General features: G+C 36.2%; 1 protein-coding gene across 2 annotated transcripts; it reads left to right on the top strand.

Annotated features, from left to right (window-relative positions):
* Positions 1–6,636: 6,636 nt before the first annotated feature.
* LOC121792482 (rop guanine nucleotide exchange factor 3-like) lies at positions 6,637–9,739 on the top strand. 2 transcript variants are annotated; one of them, XM_042190445.1, is made up of 8 exons: positions 6,637–7,018; positions 7,322–7,624; positions 7,698–7,814; positions 7,888–8,033; positions 8,138–8,212; positions 8,555–8,857; positions 8,953–9,297; positions 9,388–9,739. In XM_042190445.1, the coding sequence occupies exons 2-8, from the start codon at positions 7,366–7,368 to the stop codon at positions 9,505–9,507; spliced, it is 1,365 nt and encodes a 454-aa protein (XP_042046379.1). In that variant the 5' UTR covers positions 6,637–7,018; positions 7,322–7,365; the 3' UTR covers positions 9,508–9,739. The 2 variants fall into 2 exon arrangements, with proteins under 2 accessions (XP_042046379.1, XP_042046378.1); XM_042190444.1 differs by lacking the exon at positions 6,637–7,018 and adding an exon at positions 7,117–7,177.
* Positions 9,740–23,158: the final 13,419 nt, after the last annotated feature.

Here is a 23,158-nt window from a genome sequence, read left to right as displayed (position 1 = left end):
CCCCCCCCAAGTCCTTCATGTCAAAACCAGAGCTTAGATCATCTTTCACTTTCTGCACTTCATCCTTGCTTGCACCAGCAATTAGCATGTCATCGACATACAATAATAGATAGGCTAATGGAGCTCCTTTCTTCTTCTTGATGTAAACACAACTGTCATATTTAGATCTGGTAAATCCATTTCTGAGTACATAATCATCAAATTTCTTGTGCCATTGCCTACTAGCTTGTTTCAAGCCATATAAACTCTTTTTCAGCTGACAAACCAACATCTCTTCCCCTGGACTAATAAAACCCTCAGGTTGAGTCATGAAGATAGTCTCTTCTAGCTCACCATGCAGAAATGCCGTTTTAACATCAAGTTGTTCCAGCTCCCAATTCTTTCTTGCCACTATTGATAGCGAAATTCTTATTGAACTATGTTTTACCACCGGAGAGAATACTTCATTGTAATCTACTACATGCTCTTTACTGAAGCCCCTGGCTACAAGTCTAGCCTTATATCTGATATTTTCACCATCCACAGATTCAATTTTCTTTTTAAAAATCCACTTGCAGCTGACTAATTTCCTTCCCTCAATTCTCTGAACCAGAATCCAGGTGCCATTTTTGAGTAGTGAATTTATTTCTTCAATCATTGCCTGTATCCCCTTCTCTTTTTCTTTTCCATTAATTGCTTCTTTGTAGGATGATGGTTCAGCATACTCCACCATTTCAGCTACAATTAAAGCATAGAATAGCATCTCTGAGTCAGAAAACCTTGCTGGCAGCCTTGTAGTTCTTCTGACCCTACCTCTTGCTAACTGATAGTCTCTCAAATCTTCTGGCAAATTTTGACTCACGGATTGAGTATCAGTCAGCTGATCATTTGTCTCATCAACTTCATCCTCATCTGATCCCAGAGGCTCCACCTCACTACTAGCATCAGTTTCCTTGATTTCAACAGTGCTCTTATCTGCTGATTTTGCAAAGGGCATATCATTTTCAAGAAATATTACATCCCTACTAATGATAATTTTTCCATTCTTTGGCTCTATGCACCATAGTCTGTACCCTTTGACTCCACTTTGATATCCAAGTATGACACATCTCAGTGCCCTAGCCTCAAGCTTACCCTGCCTCACATCAGCAAAAGCTTTGCAGCCAAAAACCTTCAATTTAGAGTAATCTCCATGACTTCCATACCATCTGAAAGGTGTATCTCCATTTATGCTAGAAGATGGACATTTATTCATCAGCTTCACTGCAATAGAAGCTGCCACTCCCCAGAACTTTCTCTCCAGACTAGATGAGAGAAGCATGCATCTGACCCTTTCAACTATGGTTCTGTTGGCCCTTTCGGCCACACCATTCTGCTGTGGATTTAGAGGAACAGTCCTATGCCTTCTTATCCCCTTTTCTCTACAAAACTGATCAAATTCCTTGGACAAGTATTCCAGACCATTGTCTGTTCTGAGATACTTCAACTTGCAGCCCTTTTCCAACTCCACCTGACTGCACCATTCTTTAAAAGTCTGAAATGCCTCTGATTTCTCTTTCAGAACAAAAATCCAAGTCTTTCTACGGTAGTCATCAATCAATGTCACGTAGTATCTGCCACCTCCCATGGTGCTAGTTTGGCCAGGCCCCCAAAGATCACTATGTACATAGTCTAAAGGGGCAGTGGAGGTGTGCTTACCAGTTGGATATGGCTGCTTCTTTGATTTCCCAAGAATGCATTCTTCACATGGCTTTGGATCATCAAGTTTCACCCCCTCAACAATCCCTTTCTTGGCCAATTGCTTGATGCTTCCATAAGCTGGATGGCCAAGTCTCATGTGCCACAGCTTCATGGTCTCCACTTTCACTGCATTCACTTCATTGTCTAGTGTCCTCACTATTGATGCTGTGAGATAGTACAAACTATTTCTCCTCTCAGCAACCAGAACAATATTGGATCCCTTTCTCACCTCCATTCGATCACCAGAAAAAGTGAATGAGCAGTCTTTCCTTTCAAGAAGTCCAAGTGATATCAAATTCCTTTTCACATGTGGAAGCTGCATCCCGAGTCCATAATCTATGAACTTTCATCTTCTTTCTCCATCACATTTAGTATATGTGCACCTTCATTCTCTTCTGTACAATCTGCAGTGTTGGTGCCCTGACTAGTGGATGCAACCTGCTTCTTCTTCCAGGCAAAACAATCCTTTTTCAAGTGCCCCAGTTTCTTGCACCAATGGCAAGATCTACTCTCTTTCTGAACTGCTATAGGGGTCTTTGAATCTTCATACTTTTTCTTGAACTGCTTTTTGCCTTTAAACTTCTTAACATTGAGACTCTCTGCAACAGGATCTGTAGTGTTGGCTCCAGACTTTTGCAATTCCTTTGCCCTCAAAGCAGATAGCACTTCCAACAAAGTAATGGTTTTTTCCCTACCATACATGATTGCATCTCTCAACTGATCATAAGACTTTGGCAAAGCATTTAACAAAAGTATGGCCTTATCTTCATCTCCAATACTAACATCAATATTTTCTAAATCATCAACTGCTTTATTAAAATCCTCCATCTGCTCTATCACACCCCTCTCTTCCAAGAACTTATATGAATATAAACGTTGTTCATATAGAGCCTATTCGCAAGAGATTTAGTCATGTAGAGGCTTTCAAGTTTAGAGAGAATACCAGTCGCAGTTGATTCCTTTGCAACTTCCCTTAACACCTTATCCCCAAGACAAAGAACCACTACACTGTGAGCTTGGCCTCGGTTTCAGCCCACTTTGATGCTGCCTTTTCATCAGCATCGTCGGCATCCTTCTTCTCGGTCAGAGCCGATGACAGCCCTTGTTGAATCAACATCGCACGTATCTTCATCCGCCACAAACCGAAGTCATTCTTGCCCGTGAACTTTTCAGCCTCGAATCTTGAAGCCATGTCGTGAATTCGATTCCAATCGATCTTCAATTTTGGCTTCCCACATACGGCGCCAATTTGTTATCTAATTGAGCTCAAGAACAAGAAGTAAGATGAGAAGAGGAATCTTATTGATAGTATGTAAGCTGCGCAAAATCAGAGTGAGTATTACACTTCTAATCTCAAGTGTTAACTACTTATACAAAGCAAAGTGAAGAGCAAAACCAATTGGAAGAAAACCGCTGTCAACAAACTATTGACCTCTAACTTCCAACAGCTAGTAGTTCAGCAGCTGAGGTTGATTTCTGACCTCCGCTCTTCATCGGACAGTAGCACAGCAATGAGCCCTAACTCCAGCTCGAATGTGTTAATGAGTAGGCAACACACTCACAAGTGACACAGAAATTATGATAGGTTTTACTTCAATTAGATCCTAGTAATGGGTAGCTTGATAAACGGAAGAATCACAAAAATGAAACCAATAACCCCTTTCAGCATCAAGGAAGAAATACAATTTATCAAAACCCACCATGTATCCATACAATTAAATTTTCCATGCTTCAAAAAAGTTATACGAAAATAAAAGCAATTAAAAAAAATTAAACACTGGTTATTCCTTCCACCGGATTTCATATGCGATCAATATACATAGGGTGTTTCAGAATATAGTAAACCGTAAAGAAGCAAAATTATGTACAGTTTCGAATTTTACAATCAAACAGAACAATATCAAACCTATGAACCTCCGCCCAGGCGGCTGAGCTGAAGACTGCGCGCGGGGAGACCGGACGGCGGGTAATGCATGGAAGCTGTCATCGCTAGCGGCTGTGGCATTTTGGCAGTTCCACCACCACCACCACCGCCGGCGGCCTACATAACGTTCAATTAATCACTCGAGATTTTAGAGTACCTATTTTTTATATATATATTTTTAAGGATAATGCTATGCGGCCGTAATATGACCGGCCACACAGGGGCATTTTTGTAAATAGTTGTACACAATAATATAATAAAATAATAGTTTTAGATAGTGCTCAAATACTTTTACTTAATTGTCCTTTTCCTATCAATTTTGGAGAAAACTAATTATTATCGGCTACTTAACTTAAAGCCATGATAACCACTTATTATCGAATATTAATAATTACATTTTCAAAATTGAATGTTACCAAGATGATTTGGTGATATTTTATAGGTAAACAAAGGGTAAATTAGTCTTAGAAAATTGTTACTTCTAAGATGAACTAAATCCAAGTAAATTGGCACTAAATGTGAGAGTTTTTTTATTAATATTTTATTTTTATGGCTGGCCATATTATGGCCATTTAGCACTACTCATATTTTAAAGTTTTTAATCATATTTTATTCTAATAGATGTTGTAAAGAGACTGCTTTCATGGGCTTTAGTTATAAATAGAAATGGGCTAAGCCCGTAAGAAATATCTATGAACAAGTTTAGCTATGAGAAAGGAACTCTCAATGAAATGACATAACCACCTATTTGAAGATATATGAATTCTAAAGGGAAAGCAAACATTGAGAAAATGGCATCAAGCTGCATAACTCAATCACTCACTTGCAGCTTGAGATCGACATCTTTAACAATCTGAAACAGCTTCCTATAGCCTGACCAGTTGTATTGCTGAGGCCTGAGGGTTATGTGCTTCAACTATGCCCCACCAGCAATCAACCATGACACCATCAACATTAATCGATTTAAGCATTCTTAGTTGGTTTTTCAAGTTATCAGCACCAACCAACTCATTATCCATATTGAGGAGTCCCAACTATTTCAGAATTGAATCAGTGTTACTACTTTGAGTTCCAATTTGTACACTAAATCAATATTAAAGAAAAATTAACAAAAAATGATCAAGCAACAGTTAGTTAATGGAAGTGGTGTAACATATAAGAAATGATTTGCAACTCACAGGTAGCATAACGAAGACGGAACATAAGGCGTGCCAGTATAGTCTTGCCCCTGAACCAGTGGAACAACATTGTTAACATTAAAGATGAGCAACAACTTAGAGACAGAGAGAAAACTAGTACTATTCAGGAACTGATTTCTGAAAGAAGTTGTATAGTGCAATTCCAGCCAACAAATCCACTGAAGATAGATAGATTAAAGCTATTTAGATCAAGAACACAGTCATATACAAGTAGTGATCTCTAAGTTATGGCTGCATATGTTCCATATTCTGCATTTGCTTTTCAGAAGTTGATTTAAGAGAAACTCATTAACTAATCTTCAATTAATAACGCAATTCTGTTCTCACATAAAAGTTCTAAATAGATACCACTTCATTTTAAAATTTATCCTGGCAAATCAGGGAATTAGTTGAGATGCAATGCAGAATCTTCGTCAAAGGTGTATTGTGAGGGGAAGTAGAGAGGGCTGACAGAGATCCTCCCTGCCCCTTTCGATCGTTGTGCATGAATACGACACTTACAAAGGCGAGATGACCGTAGGATTGAAGTGAACGTGGAAGGGAGGGAAGCAATGCGAGAAATGATGTAGGTGGATCCATATGCTCTTTCATCACAGCCTTTTCTCTTCTTATAAGACTATGTATATATTTCATAACTAGGAAACACAGCTTACTCTTATCCACCAAATACAAATCGAAATCGTGTTCAATCTTCTATTCTCGTGTTACTTATTTGCTAAAATCGTTATATACTTGTTGAAGATATATATGATGAAAGATCATTTCTTCTCTTTGTATTGGGGAATAACCGTTACGGAATTATGTCTAATATATGCCCATAATTAGAATTAAATTCATTAATCTTTCATTTTTCACAAAATCAAAATAAAAACAATCTAGACAAACACATACTGCCACATTTCGATGTTAGACACTTTTCAAGAAACATGCAAGGAAACCAAAATATAGATCTGATCAAACATAATGTCCCACTGCTACTATACTTTTTTTTTTCCTTTTAAATGTTTTTTTAGCTGTACCAATAGATTAAAAAACGGTTAACATCTATAATCACTGTAACTTAATTACGCATTGATTTAATTTATGATTGCCAGTAAGCACAAATTTCAAGGAAAATTTAATTGTGATGGAGTTGGCCGATATGCATAAACAAAGATCTTATTTTTTTCTGAAAACTTTTCTTTATTTAATTATGCTTCTTATGCCACACATTGACTAATTTGCTATCATTGAAACACTCCTTTAACTCATGCACGTTGTTAAGACCCATTTGTGAACCTAATAACAGGCAAATCATGATGTGCACGTCTATCACTTCAACACCTAAGCATGGTTCAAAGAATCTATATTTATTTAATTAAAAACTCAGCAGTGTTTCTTTATTTTTTTCATAAAAACATTAAGCAAGAATCAACACATTTTTTCATTTTCATTTTTTAAGATTTCAGAACGTTTCTACATTAATTCCTAATTCGATGGCATTTTTACTCATATTAGCTTTGGTACCTCTATTTGATAAAACGAACAATCTCATCTCATGTAATAAAAAAAAAAAAAACCCACAAGATTAAATCCACCAACTCCTACATCGATTTACTCAAATTCATTTATACCTTCACAAATTAGAAAATATTGGGCATGAGTAGAACTCGCACTTAGACTTGCATAATTCTAGTATATAGTAAAAAATAAGTCGGCAAGAACTATACTGAGTAGAATACATTAAAGTCATCATCTTTTTATATGTTATCTTTGCAACACCATTAAAAAAAAGTTCCAAATGAAGCAGCCCTTGAGCTCGTGGAAGCATCCAAGACGACCTACCATTATTTTATAAAAGGGAGTAATTAACTATTTCTATAATTATATACTATATAGTTATTAGGTAGTAATATATTGTACTAATATAACCCCCCATCTTTATTAGTATTTCATTGGAAACTAACACACATCACGCCACTATCCCAGCCAATCCCACTCCCTATATTTCAATCCAAGTTTATTGCCTTTCCTTCCAAATTATAATTCATACAACCAAAGGGGTTAGAGAAATTCTGGGTTTTATTATCTGAAAAAAGTTGGTTTCGGAGAAGAAAAAGTGTGATAGAGAGAGATGTTTCAAACGGTAGCCATTAATTCCCACTGTTCAAATTCAAAATCTTGTCACAATTAAAAGGTAAATAAAGAAAATATACCGTTGCTTTCTTTCCTAACTGCCGTTGTTAGCTTTATTTTTGTTGTTGTTTATATAAAAAGCTCAGTTTTGTTAATTCTCACCATTTTGCTTTACTCTTTGCAATAAAACTTTGTTACATTGTGCAGAATTTATTCAAACGTCTGAACATAAACAGTGACATTTACTTCCTTTTTTAGCTTTTTTATCCTTCTTTTTCTCAACCTTTGTTATATGAGTGATTTTCCCGGTTTGGCATTCAAATTTGAATCTGGAATTTATGTATATTATCTGAATTCTTGATAGGTGATCAGTCCCAAACCATTGAAAAAAGTTGCACATTGTGAGAAATGGAGAGCTTATCAAACAGTGATGAGAGTTATGATGTAGGATACCAGCCATCTCCTTCTTCGGCAGATCATTCGCTTGACTCGTTTGCCTACTGCCGGACTAACTCTGAAGCCTCGGCCTTTTCCGAAGATCACAGCTGCTTTGAACCCGCCTCGCCCCTCAGCTGGCAAGGCCTCAAGTCCCCTGCACGCGCCGCCCTCTCCAGATTAGGCATGAGGCAGCACAAGCATGGCTTGGATGATGAGATCATGGATCTAGGTATGTGTGTTGGATATTAATGTATCATGTTTTTTTCCTTTGAATTGTAATGATTGGGAAATAATTTTTACAGAGCTAGAGTTGATGAAGGAGAGATTTTCAAGGCTGTTGCTGGGAGAGGACATGTCTGGAAGTGGTAAAGGAGTCTGCACTGCTGTTGCAATCTCAAATGCCATAACCAATCTTTATGGTATCTTTCTCTCTCTTCTTGTATATCTCTCCTCCCTCTCTCTCTTTCTCTGACTTTTCATTATGGAATGCAGCTTCTGTGTTTGGTCAGCAGCAGAGGTTAGAGCCACTGCATCATGAGAAAAGGATGATGTGGAAGAGAGAAATGAACTGTCTATTATCTGTGTGTGATTACATACTAGAATTCAGACCCTCATTAAAAGATGGGACTACTTTAGAGGTATGTATCCATAAATAAATAAAATTTTACAAAATGAGGCGAAATTTGTTAAATTTACTTGCTGCCACAGTTTCATGTACTAAGGTGAAGATTCCAATTTGCAGGTGATGGCAAGCAGGCCAAGATCAGACATTCACATCAACCTCCCAGCCTTGAAGAAACTAGACGCACTGCTCCTGGTAAAAAATATATTCCCTCCGTCCTTGAAAATTTGTTACTTATTTCCTTTTTCGTCTGTCCCTAAAAATTTGTCACTTTTCACTTTTACCATTTTTTTATAGTGGACCCGACATTCCACTAACTCATTCACACTCACAATTTATTATAAAACTAATATATAAAAGGAGGACCCACATGCCACCAACTTTTTCAACTCACTTTCTATTACATTTCTTAAAATCCGTGCCGGGTCAAATGGTGACGAATTATTAGGGACGGAGGGAGTACTAAAAGATGGATTAATAACTACTAGTAATAAATGAAAATTTAAACTCTGATGATGATGATGCTTTGTGGAACAGGATGTTCTTGACAGCTTCTGGGATAACGAGTTTTGGTATGCTGAGCAGGGGAGCATGTCAGGGAACTCGACCCGCTCTGGATCATTCAGGAGGATCGTTCAGCCACAGCCACAGCGGAACGGGGAGAAATGGTGGCTACCCGTTCCCTGCGTCCCCCTTGGTGGCCTCTCCGAGAAAAGCAAGAAACATCTGAGGCAGAAGCACGACCGGGCTAGCCAGATTCACAAGGCAGCAATGGCAATAAATAGTGGCATTCTTTCTGAAATGCAGATCCCAGAATCATACATGGCTACCCTGCCCAAGGTAGTAATGTTTAAATTCTTGGTTGTATATAATGAACTATTATATTATGAAGAAAAAAAGAAGTAAATGCTAACTGTTTCTGCAATTTTACTCAGAGTGGAAAAGCAATTGTGGGAGATACAATCTACCGTTACATGTACAATGCAGAGAAGTTATCACCTAATCATCTGCTTGATTCTCTCAATATAAGCTCCGAGCACGAAGCCCTCGAGCTGGCAGACAAAGTTGAGGCTTCCATGCACACATGGCGGAGGAAAATTTGTATTGCTCACTCGAAATCATCATGGGAAATGGTTAAAGATCTTGTGTCTGACATAGATAGGAATGACAAGAACCATGTCTTGGCAGCAAGAGCAGAGACTCTCTTATTCTGCTTGAAGCAGAGATACCCCGAGCTTTCACAAACTACATTGGATACAAGTAAAATCCAATACAACAAGGCAAGTTTCTCTTTCCAAATCACAAGATGAATTAAATTTTCACATACAGTACAGGGTGGATTTAACGTTTCTACGAATGTCATTTTGCAGGATGTAGGACAGGCGGTGCTTGAGAGCTATTCAAGAGTACTTGAAGGTTTGGCATTTAACATCATTGCTTGGATTGATGATGTACTGTTCGTAGATGAAACGACGAAAAGTCAAGAGTAGCAGCAGCTAATTGGAAGAAACAGAAAATTTTAGTGCAATTATTTGTTTTAGTATAGACAAGAAGAGAAGCCCCCTTCATAGACAATATTTTTGCTTTTCCTAATGAAGGAGCCAATTTATCATATGTAAATCATCCAATGTGCAGTCATTTTTCATGTACAGGGACTGATCATGAGTTTTAGTCATCCTAGAACTAAAAACCATATCAATATTGAAGTTTCTGCCACGGCAATAAGTCATTCATCACAATCAAGTCTTTCCTTATAGCTCAGTAGGAAAAAATATACTACAATTCTTTATTATGTTTAGGGAACTAGGTAAAATATCAACAAGGAAATACCTCAAGTTTAAACTAATTCATGTAAATGCATGTAGTAATTCCATACATTATTCCTCTAAAAATTTTCTTGGAGTTTCATTCCAATAAAGAATCTCTCATTCCATGAACATCATCTTTAAAATCTTAGTCCAGCGTTTTAAAATGGAACCTTTCACAACTGAGTCTGCCGTTCTCTTTGAGTAGCAGAGGGAAAAAGATTTGGTTTGACGTTCTGACTCTTCAGCTCTTCAGAGGCTCTCAAACCATTAATTTGGCAAAAAGAATCCTGTTGTTTTGCTCCTCCACAAAAAGTATTTACACATGGTGAATTAATTGTCTTTCCATCCTTGGGCTCTAAATATGCTTTCCATATTTTCCATAGGCTCTAAATATGGATGGATTATAAATAAATGTGGTATAAACAACAAACCGAACATATTACAACTTGTAAATAAGAAGTGATATTCATGCTCTGGCTTCGTCAGATTTCAGGGGTAGGGGGAAGCAAAAACAATTGAAAGAATTTATAGCACACATGTTTACATGATATTATAGCATAAACTGATTCCTAAGATAAGGCATTTACTGGTCCAAAATATCCAAGGGGACTCATTCCTCTTTCACAAACGACGTAGATAGGCCAGGCTGGTTTTCTTAGGCAAAACTTATCAAAGGTGGCTAAAACCTAGCTAAAGTAAAGAAATACAGAAACTGGAACTGTTTGGATAAAGATGCAATGCAAGATAGCTTACTTCGAAGTAAAACTAATTTTGAAAAGGCAAAAAGGAAATGTATTTTAGAAACTAAGGCTTATCCTATGGGATATGAGTAATAATTCAGAACGGAAGAGGAAATATATATCTCTTTAGCAATTGAAACCATGCTCACTTTCATAATTTTTTGTAATTTTTTTTATCTTATATCTATTTATATATTAGTATTTTCTAAGGTTCAAAAAGCTTCTCTCAAATGACAAAAAAGGAATTCATACTTAATTATCTACATGTAACAGAAGCTGCATTTTTTCAATACCAGGTTCTTTCGTGGCCAAACACTTAACCATGAAAACTGTATTCTTTAAACTACTTTAGCTAAACCTCACCCACCATTGCAACTTTTGCCTAAGAAATCCAGCCAAGTCTAAATTTTATCATTTGTGAGTAAGGAGAGTACTTGGACATGTAAACCAGCAGAATGCTTGCCACAACAAATAGATTTTTCAAATTTTAGTTCTATATCAAGGAAGAAGTAGGGAAGAGAGATAGCTATAAACTGTTTAAAACTGATGCAGATATGTTATGCCATGATTCATGAGATGATAAGAAACACTTGGAAGGCAACTAGCACATAGAGTGGGAAACTTACCAAACTGATGCTGGAAAATCGTAGGACACATAGGTGAGTTAATAATGAAGACTAGGAAAAGATTCACTCTGTCACAACAACCATATGCTAAGAAGTGTAAGAAATCAGGGAAACCAGCAAACTATAACTCATTAGAATTCATTTAGTGCTTTCAAAGCAAATGTCAAACAAGAATCAAATACAGTAACTAACAATTCAGATCCAGAAACAAATAAAAACATTTATTTCCACGTTCAGTAGCTTGTTGTATCTGCATTTACCTAATTATTTATGTTAAAACAAATTAGTACCTTTTCCCTCTTGACCTGATTTTCCATACAAAAGAATATAGATTCAAGTCATGCAGCAGCACCAAGAATAAAAACTGATTCTTTCAAGTATATACCAAATAAGTATCTAATAAAACCAGAAATTTCCAGCAAAGAAGAACTCAATCACAAATGCAGATTCTTGCAAATAAAAAATTATTCTTGCGATTGAAAAAAAGAATAAAGAACAGACAAAGAGAGATGAACAGGTAGGGTTACAATGATGCAGTTAAATAGGGAAGAAAAACACATCAAATTAATTGCAGTAAGCCAGTAATTCAAGTGAAGAATCTACAGTTAATAAATTGAGGTCCCTATAAACAGATATCGACCATCTGCAATTGATTTATTACCCTTTCTATAATCTTTCAAGATTCAAATTTAACGGATATTCAAAGCAATGTGATTTGGTTTTTCAATTTTAGATTTATTATTAATTACAATTGCCACAGTCTTTATTTTGAAAATCTTTCTGAAATTTACACTTTAAGGCAAAAAAATTTATATCAATAAATAAATAGAATTTTTCAAATCTAATTTTTTATATCAATAAATAAATAAAATTTTTAAATTCTTATTACAGGTGAACTCGAACTCAAATAAAGAAAATAATGAATCACCATAGTATTTTTTTTTAATATAGTACTCCCTCCGTCGCACCACATAGGACACATTTCTTTTGGACAAACGTTTTTGGATAATGGTGTTTAGTGGTTAAATGAAGAGAGAATAAAATATGAGTGAGAAAAAAGTAAAGAGAAAGTATGAATAGAAGATAAAGTCAAAGAGATAGAATACTCCCCTCGTCCCTCAAGAATATGCACTCTTTTCTTTTTATTCCGTCCCGCAAGAATATGCACTTTCTAATTTTGGAAAGTCTTTTCTCTCTAATGAGGTGAGACTCATTCTCTACTAACAATACTTTATTTACTTTTTCTCTCTATCTCTCTCTTACTCCACCAATTTTACATTAAAACCCGTGCCGACACCAAAGTGCATATTCTTTAGGGACGGATGAAGTATTATTTTTTTGACATAAAAGGAAATGTCTCACTTATATATAGTGGACGGCGTAAAAAAAAATATGTCTCACTTATGGTGGGACGGAGGGAGCAGTAATTGGTTACATGTAATACTACCATAATACCTTATTTATAGGAAATCGAAAATCACACTACTCTTCGTGTCCCATAGAAACTCTTTTCATTTTCATCCATCTCATAAAAATAGCACATTTCTAATTTTGGTAACTCATTTCTCTATAATGAGGTGAGTCTCATCCTCCACAAACAATATCCAATTACTTTTTTTATCTTTCTCTTACTTTATACACTCCATTCATCGGTTCCTAAAGTCTGGACCAGAAGATACGTGCACCAAGAATGTAAATCAGTAGAACGAGCAGTTGACGTTCTGCAAACACGTGTTGTGATCTGTGAAAGATGAAAAATAAAGATAAGTATTCATGCGTGAGATGGAAAGGATGTGAAGCTTTGGCTAGCATGAAGTGTGAAGATGCTGACTCAACATCCAGCTGGCAGAGTGACTAGGTATCTAGTCAGCATTGAGTGTGATCAAGTTAGTCAGGAATTAGTTAGGTGTGGAGCTTGCTTCACTAAATATGTTGTTATGTTAGGCGATTGTATAAATAGGGATTTTAGGTGACTTTGTATTTTGATTGAAGTTTTATGAATAAAATTCTATTTTCTTCTCTCTCAATCCTGATTGTCGAATGGATCGTATGAATCATATTTTGAGATTTTCCACATGGTATCAGTAGAAGATTGATCATCTATTGTTTCCGTTTGTTTCCTTCTACATTTTCGCGATGAATCGGAACGGTCGTGGTGGTAATGCAGCTCCAATTCCTCCGATGGAAGATAGTTCAAGTCCATATTATCTTCATCCAAGCGATAATCTAAGTTCTCAGCTGGTTCCTCATGTTCTAACTGGCTCCAATTACATCAATTGGAGTAGATCGATCACCACACCTCTTTGGCGAAGAATAAACTCGCGTTCGTCAACGGTGTTCTTCTTTGGCCGGCCGATGATGATCTATTGTTTCTGGCATGGCTTCGATGCAATAGTATGGTGGTATCGTGGCTCCGGAACTCAATTTCAGCTCGGATATGCTCGAGTATCATGTATATCGACAACACACATGAGATCTGGCCTGATCTACGTGATCGTTTTTCTCAGCTTGACACAGCTCGAGCCTATCAATTGCGGCAGAGAATTATGTCTCTCTCGCATGGGCAGGATGATATTAACACCTATTTCACTAATTTGAGGATACTTTGGGATGAGTATAGGCACTCTCAGCCAATTGCTTGGTGTGTTTGTAGCACATGTCGATGTAACAGTGCCTCTAAGTGGCATACCTACCAGGAAGAGGAGTGCAGCATGCAATTTTTGATCGGCCTCAACCCGAGTTTCTCTCAGATCCGGTCAAGCATTTTGTCTATGATTCCTACACCTCCTTTATCCAAGGTTTTCTCTCTTATTTTGCTAGAAGAAAGACAACGCACAATTGATGGCAATGCATCCTCTGCATCTCTTATTACTCATTCAATGAGTGAGCAATTGTATTCTGCTAATGCTGCTCAATCATACAATAGAAACAGGTTGTGTTCTCATTGTGGCAAGACTAATCATATGGTGGATAAATGTTTTGCGCTTCATGGATTTCCCCCGAGTTTTGGCAAGGGAAAAGGAAAATTCAATACTACGGATAGAAATTTTTCCAAACTGTGAATTTTGTGGAGGATAGCTTTGATGATTCATGTGATAAGATTGCTATCTCCCCTGGTGTTGCTGTGCCATCTCCTGAGCAGTGCCAACAGCTTATTCACCTTTTGCAGACTCAACTTGTTGCTACTGCCACTCTCTCTTCACCAACAACTCCTGCATCTCCATCAAACTTTTCTGCCCCACTAAATAATTCTCCATCCACAAACTGTACTTCCTTCACAGGTACTATCTCTTTTATTCCTTTTATTGCTTCAGTGACTGCATCAAATCATTTTTGGCTTCTAGACACAGGAGCCACTCACCATGTTTGTTGTGATTTATCCATGTTCAACACCTATTCATCCATTAAAAATGCTGATGTACATCTTCACAATAGTGCAACTGCCTCAGTTACACATATTGGATCTCTCACCTTAAACTCATCTATAACTCTCATATCTGTTCTTTGTGTTCCCAACTTCACTTTTAATCTCATCTCCATCAGTTCCCTAACTTCCTCACTTCCATGTACTGCGGTTTTCACTCACAATTCCTTTGAAATTCAGGGAGTTTCTCAGGCAACTGTGATTGGGAGGGGTAGCCGAATAGGCAATCTATACACCCTAGAGATTTCTGATCCAGAGGAGAATAAAGGTTCTGCTATTCCTTCTTCTTTTACAGCTTCTTCTGTAATTCCTTGTGCTAATCTTGTTACTAGTATTGATGTATGGCACAAAAGGTTGGGACATTTATCCTATAACAAATTGAAATTCATGTCAAATGTTCTTCATTTCACAAATAAAACCACTTCTCTGTGTGAGATTTGCCCTCTTGCAAAGCAGAAACACTTGTCTTTCCTAAGATCAGATAGCATAGCAGATAACTGCTATGATCTTGTACACTGTGACACCTGGGGACCTTTCAGTCCTTCCACTAATCAAGGTTTCAAATATTTCCTCACCATAGTGGATGACTGCTCTAGATTTGTTTGGACCTTTTTGATGTAAAACAAATCTGATGCTAGGTAATTCTTCCTCAGTTTTTTAACACAGTGCTTACTCAGTTTGGGAAGAAAATTAAAGTCATTCGATGTGATAATGCTCTTGAGTTTAATATCCATTCCCTATATGCTTCTTTGGTACTGTCATACAACACTCATGTGTTGAGACTCCTCAACAAAATGTCCGGGTAGAAAGAAAACACCAACACCTATTAAATGTTGCTATGAGTCTGCTGTTTCAATCTTTCTTGCCTATCCATTTTTGGGGGGACTGCATTCTTAGTGCCTCTTATCTCATAAACAGAATTCCTTCATCTGTTCTACCAATCAACTCAACTCCCTTTCAAGTTCTTTTTTTCCAGAAAGCACCATCATACTCACATTTAAAATGATAGGATGTCTTTGTTATGCCTCAACTTTACAAAGAGGCAGAGACAAATTTTCTCCTAGAGCAACTAAGTGCATTCTGTTGGTATATCCCTCAGATTTCAAGGGGTATAAGCTACTGGATTTGCAGACTATGCAAGAACTTATCACAAGAGATATGATATTTCATGAAGATGTTTTCCATCTCTCACACTTAACTCCATCTCGTTTCCCAAATTCTCCAGAAATACCAGACACACAACCCAATCTGTCCTTTTCACCTACTGATGTTTCATCAGACAATAATAGCTCTAGTGTTGCCCACGGTTCCAAAACCGGCGGTTCTGGTTCGGAACCGCCGGTTCCGGTTTGGTTGAAGTCGGAACCGGAATCAGACCGTGAGGCTATTTCACGGTTCCGGTTCCAGTTTCGGTTCGAAAACCGCCGGTTCCGGTTCCGGTTCCGGTTCGGAACCGCCGGTTTTCCGGCAGTTTACACGGTTTGATTTTTTTAAAAATTAGAAATTTGGACTTATACAATAAATTGGAACAAGACAATGGATAATTTAAATTGAAATAAGACGAATATGGTGAAAATGATATCAATTTTATTGAATTTGAGTTGTAACGGACAACGATACATTACAATTTACAATACATATACAAGTATACAACATACAATAATGTAATATAAATTTGAAATTTGGACTTATACAATAAATTGGAACAAGACAATGGATAATTTAAATTGAAATAAGATGAATAAGATGAAAATGATATCAATTTTATTGAATTTGAGTTGTAACGGACAACGATACATTGCAATTTACAATACATATACAAGTATACAACATACAATAATGTAATATAAATTTGAAATTTGGACTTATACAATAAATTGTAACAAGATAATGGATAATTTAAGTTGAAATAAGACGAATAAGATGAAAATGATATCAATTTTATTGAATTTGAGTTGTAACGGACAACGATACATTACAATTTACAATACATATACAAGTATACAACATACAATAATGTAATATAAATTTGAAATTTGGACTTATACAATAAATTGGAACAAGACAATGGATAATTTAAATTGAAATAAGACGAATAAGATGAAAATGATATCAATTTTATTGAATTTGAGTTGTAATGGACAGCGATACATTACAATTTACAATACATATACAAGTATACAACATACAATAATGTAATATAAATTTGAAATTTGGACTTATACAATAAATTGGAACAAGACAATGGATAATTTAAGTTGAAATATGACGAATAAGATGAAAATGATATCAATTTTATTGAATTTGAGTTTTAACGGACAACGATATATTACAATTTACAATACATATACAAGTATACAACATACAATAATGTAATATAAATTTAAAATTTGGACTTATACAATAAATTGGAACAAGACAATGGATAATTTAAATTGAAATAAGACGAATAAGATGAAAATGATATCAATTTTATTGAATTTGAGTTGTAACGGACAACGATACATTACAAATTTACAATACATATACAAGTATACAACATTATATAATAGAAATGTAGAAATATGGAACAATATATTTTTTTTTGTTTAAGCAATTGAAAAAGAAAGATAACTTATAGAACTACGGGAACAAGTATAAGTGTATAACAATGCGTAATAAGAGTAGCACTTGAGTAATTAAATGGAAGCACAATAGCACAAATGATAAATTGGAGACAAAGAGATAGAATTGAGAGATTGAAGAGAGAAACTCTTATTAACACACGAGTGGGGTGAATGTAAATGAGGATAGATTGGGGTATTTATAGATAAAAATGGGGGGAAAATGGAAGAATTCGAATTTGAAATCTGAAAAAAAAAAAATTGAATTTTCGGAAAAAACGGCAGTTTTTGGCGGAAAACCGCCGGTTTGAGGTCCAAAAACCACCGGAACCGGCCGATTTTCACGCTCGAAAAGCTGCCCTCCCTGATGCCTTGGTTTCCGCGCCCGAACCGGCGGTTCATCCAGTTAACCGGCGGTTCCGAACCGTCCCGAACCGGCGGTTCGGTGACGGTTCCGGTTTGAAAAATCTTGAACCTGAACCGGACCGCGACCCGAATTGCGACTGTTCCGATTCGGAACCGGAACCGGTGGGCATCTCTAAATAGCTCTCATTCATCCATATCCAGCTTAGAAAATAATAACTCTGCCCCCATCACTTCTAGAACTAGAAGAACCATAAAACCACCATCTCATCTCACTGATTTCATTTGCAATTATGTGAGTTCTACTTCTCCTTATCCAAAATCTTCCTACTTCAACCTATCCAAACTCTCTCATGAACATCTCAAATATATAGTTCTCATGTCTGCCATCTATGAGCCTGCCACATACAACCAAGCCTCACAATATCCTGAGTGGTAGCATGCAATGCAAGATAAGCTATCTGTTTTTTCCAGAACTGAAACTTGGTTTGTCACTGTCTTGCCCCTGGGAAAAATACCTATTGATTGTAAATGGGTCTACAAAGTGAAATATAACCCTGATGCATCAGTTGAGAGGTATAAAGCAAGGCTTGTGGCCAAGGCTTCACTAATTGGAAGGTGTAGATTTTCTGGACACTTTTTCTCATGTTGCTAAGTTAACTTCAGTTAAGCTTTTGTTAGCTCTTGCTGCAATAAATGGATGGTCATTATCTCACCTTGATATCAATAATCCCTTCCTTTATGGAGATTTGGAAGAGGATATATATATGACTCTTCCACCAGGTTACAAAGTTGAATGGCAGACTGTTGAAGGGGCAACTTCTCAATCAACACTGGTTTGTAAATTAAAGAAGTCTCTCTATGGCTTAAAACAAACATCTAGGCAATGGTACTTAAAGTTTTCAGAAGTCTTGAAAGGATTTGGTCTGCAACAGTCTGCATCAGATCATTCATTCTTTTTCAAGAATGATCACACTGGATTCTTTGGTATTGTTGTGTATGTTGATGACATCCTGGTGGCCACAACTAATCTAGAAATGACAGAGAACTTCAAGATTTTTCTATCTCAGCACTTCAAATTCAAAGATTTGGGAGTTCATAAGTACTTTCTTGGAGTTGAAATAGCAAGAAATAAGAAAGGAATCTTGATCTCTCAAAGGAAGTATATCATGGATTTTCTGAGAGATACTGGAATGTTATGGTGCAAGCCTTCTGCAGTACCTATGGATCCTCTAAAGAAGTTGAGAATAGATTCAGGAAAACCTATGGAGGATGCATCAAAATACAGGAGATTAATTGGCAGACTGCTATACTTGTACATCACCAGACCTGATGTAACCTTTATTGTTCGTAAATTGAGTCAATATGTGGCTAATCCTACTGATGAACATTGGGAAGCTGCAGAGAGGATTTTGAGATACATAAAAGGATCTCCAGTCCACGACTTATTTTACTCGAGCAGTTGTAAACTCAATCTTAGCATCTTTTCTGATGCAGATTGGGCATTATGTCAAGACACAAGAAAATCAATGACAGGCTATTGTTTATACCTTAGGAGTTCTTTGATATCTTGGAAGGCCAAAAAGCAGAACACCATCTCTAGATCATCAGCAGAGGCTGAGTAGTATAGGGCAATGGCACAAGCTACCTGTGAAGTAGTGTGGTCAGTGGCCCTTCTTGCTGATTTTGGAATCAAAGTAGAGAAAGTTGTACCCCTATATTGTGATAATCAGTCAGCCATATACATCTGCTCCAATCCATTTTTCCATGAAAGGACTAAACATATTGAGATAGATTGCCACACTGTGAGAGAAAGGTTCTTGGAGGGGGTGATCAAGCCTTTGCATATCAGAAACAATCTACAAGTGGCTGACATATTTACTAAGCCCTTAGGACCAATGGCTTTTCATTCTATACTCAGCAAGATGAATTTTGAGAGCCTCTACAATCCATCTTGAAGGGGAATGTGAAAGATGAAGAACGAAGATAAGTATTCATGCGTGAGATGGAAAGGATGTGAAGCTTTGACTAGCATGAAGTGTGAAGATGCTGACTCAACATCCAGCTGGCAGAGTGACTGGGTATCTAGTCAGCATTGAGTGTGATCAAGTTAGTCAGGAATTAGTTAGGTGTGGAGCTTGCTTCACTAAATATCTTGTTATGTTAGGCGATTGTATAAATAGGGATCTTAGGTGACTTTGTATTTTGATTGAAGTTTTATGAATAAAATTCTCGTTTCTTCTCTTTCAATCCTGATTGTTGAATGGATCGTATGAATCCTATTTTGAGATTTTCCACATGATCATCAAAGGTATGAGGTGTTAGTGGTTCAAGGAAGTGCTTGCCGACGACGGATCCAGAAAAAGGAATCTGGGGGTTGGCCACGGTAATAAATATTGTTGTCGTATTTCAACTCTGATGCCTCTTCTTCATTACTTTCTACGTCGCTCCCACTAAATCAACTAAACTGCGCATTTTGAATATTATCTTCGTTGTAAACTCTCATTTATTTATGCTCGAATGCAGTGCAAATATATGTAGCTTGAGAATCGGAACTCACTTCGAACAACTTGTATCCATTCTTTTATTTACAAAAGTTTGAAGTTGTGAAATAAACCATAAATTCAATAAATAAAAATTACTACTATTAATTGTGGATAAAGATGAATTAAGAACAAATTTATCAAAATTAGAAATTACTTATGACACTACTTTATTTAACTAAGAATTAAATTATATACATTTTAATAAAATTAAGTAACATTTTTTTTATATTTCATACAAGGAATTAATTTTTTTTGAAATTTCTCCTACTGTGCATTGATCATGTTGCTCCCATCCCATGTATTCAATTCCCGACGATCTCTTTTCTATTACTCCTCCTTTCTCCTACACGCCTCTATATCTTCTGCAACAATATTGTAATTTGTAACGAACTCTTTTTGACAAAACTCAATTAACTTATCTGTATCTATTTCTTTCTCGTGTTACACTGAAATAGGCGCTAGAAACCGTGGCCGCTATCTTCTTTGCTCCGGCGCACCGATGGCTCAAAATCAGTTTCCGTCGTCCATCCTTGGCCGACCCCACTCTCACCCCTCCTGGATCCGTCGCTGTGACGACATGAAGTACGCGTGCATGCATTCGATTGCACAACATGATTATTAAAGACAAATGGACAAACACTTCGGATAGATCAACGATGATATTGTGTGCTCGTCCAGCTCTAAACCAAGATGTGTTGGAACCATTCCAAAAATATCTATGGCGTCGTACCCATCTCATCTAGTCCAAAAAATCTGGACACGCGCTTTAGTCATGCTTATGATTTCGGTTATGTCTTTTTCACTTCCAATAATGTGTAATTTTAGGGTTTCAATTCTATATTTCTTTTTTAATAAAATGCGATTTTAGAATTTTAATGAATTTCGTGTTTTAATTTTATTAAAGTAAAAAATAAAAAGTATAAAGTAAAGATAGGATCCGTGAATAGTTAATGAGAGTGAGTGAGTGAATTGTGAATTGTGAATTGTAAATGTGTTCCCATCCAAATTAAGGCATATTCTCTCTCAAATTAATATTGCATTGCATATATATGTTAGAATATTATTATATTCTAAAATATAAAAACAATAGAAACAGCTAGGAGATACAAAAAAAACAAGGAAATTTAATGTACAGGGACTGATTCTTGGCTCAGTAGGAATTCTTGATTATGTCATTGGGGAAAAACCACAAGTTTAGACTGAATTCATGTAAATGCATATATGTAGCAATTCAATACACTATTCGTCTAAAAAATGGAACTTTGTCCAGCGTTATAAAATGGAACCTTTCACAACTGAGTCTGCCGTATTTGGGAAAAGATTTGGTTTGACGTTCTCACTCTTCTGTTCTTCACAACTTCTCAAATCGTATACTCTATAATTTGGAGAAAAGAATTGATTGTCTTTCCATCCTTTGCCCCTGCAACTTCACCTTATTGTTACTGATAATTAGAAATAAAAACCAAACATGCTTTCCATATTCTGTCACTGTCAGATTTCAGGGGTTAGGGATTTTAGAGCACACATGCTTACATGATACTATTACAGCATAAACTGATTCCTCATATAAAGCATTTACTGGTTCAAAATATTCAAGGGTACTCATTCCTCCTTCACAAACGACGTATAATAGACCAGTCTGGTTTTCTTAGGCAAAACTTATCAAAGGTGGCTAAAACATAGCTAATGCAGAGAAATACAGAAATTGGAACTGTTTGGACATGAAAACTGTATTCTTTAAACTACTTTAGCTGAACCTCACCCACCATTGCAACTTTTGCCTAAGAAATCCAGCCGGGTCTAAATTTTATCATTTGTGAGCAAGGAGAGCACTTGGACATGTAAACCAGCAGAATGCTTACCACAACAAATAGATTTTTCAAATTTTAGTTCTATAACAAGGCAGATAGCTATAGCAAAGTGGGAAACTTACCAAAGGAAAATCATAGGTGAGTTTGTTATGAAGGAAAAAGATTCACTCTGTAACAACAAGATACCATAAGCTAAGAAGGGCAAGAAATTAGGGAAACCAGCATATTACACCTCATTAAAATTCATTTAGAGTCAGTCATTTAGATAGAAACTGAGGCTGCCAAAGCCAATTTCAAACAAGAATCAAATAACTAATAATTTAGATCCTGAAACAAATAAAACATGTATTTCCACGTTCAGTAGCTTGTTGTATCAGCATTTACTTAATTATTTATGTTAAACAAATTCGTACCTTTTCCCTCTTGACCTGATTTTCCATACAAAAGAATATAGATTCAAGCATGCAGCAGCAACAAGAATAAAAACTGATTCTTTCAAGTATATACCAAATAAGCATCTAATAAAACCAGAAATTTCCAGCAAAGAAGAACTCAATCACAAAGGCAAATTCTCGTAATTGAAAAAAATGAATAAAACATATTCTTGCGATTGAAAAAAAAAAGGATAAAGAGCAGACAGAGAGAGATGAACATGTAGGGTTACAATGATGCAGTTTAAATAGGGAAGAAAAACTCATCAAATTAATTGCAGTAAGCCTGTAATTCAAGTGAAGAATCTACAGTTCATAAATTGAGGTCTCTGTAAACAGATATCGACCATCTGCAATTGATTTATTACCTTTTCTATATTATCTTTCAAGATTCAAATTTAACGGTATTGAAAGCACTGTGATTTGATTTTTCATTTTTAGATTTATTATTAATTACCATTGCCCCACTCTTATTTTGACAATCTTACATGGACATAATACTCTTGAGCATGAACAGAATTGTTTATAAGTTATTTACGAAAAAAGTTGGTGGATATAAAGTGGCCTAATGGTATACATGATTTAATCATTTGAATTATATTGTTAAGTTAGAAGAAATATAGTAATTATTGGGTATGGGCAGTGACGAAACCAGAATTTTAATGTTCGGGGCACAATTCACTATTCATAGTTGTGAGGTACTATTAGTTTTGTCATCGCCAAAAACTGATGCAACCTAAATAAATTCGAAAGATGGATAATATGTGCGAAATAATTACTTCATGATGA

This window comes from Salvia splendens, chromosome 2 (genome assembly GCF_004379255.2).
Source record: "Salvia splendens isolate huo1 chromosome 2, SspV2, whole genome shotgun sequence".
NCBI classification, from domain to species: Eukaryota; Viridiplantae; Streptophyta; class Magnoliopsida; order Lamiales; family Lamiaceae; genus Salvia; species Salvia splendens.
The sequence above is the reverse complement of the archived record's forward strand: the minus strand, read 5'-3'. Positions and strand labels throughout refer to the sequence as shown.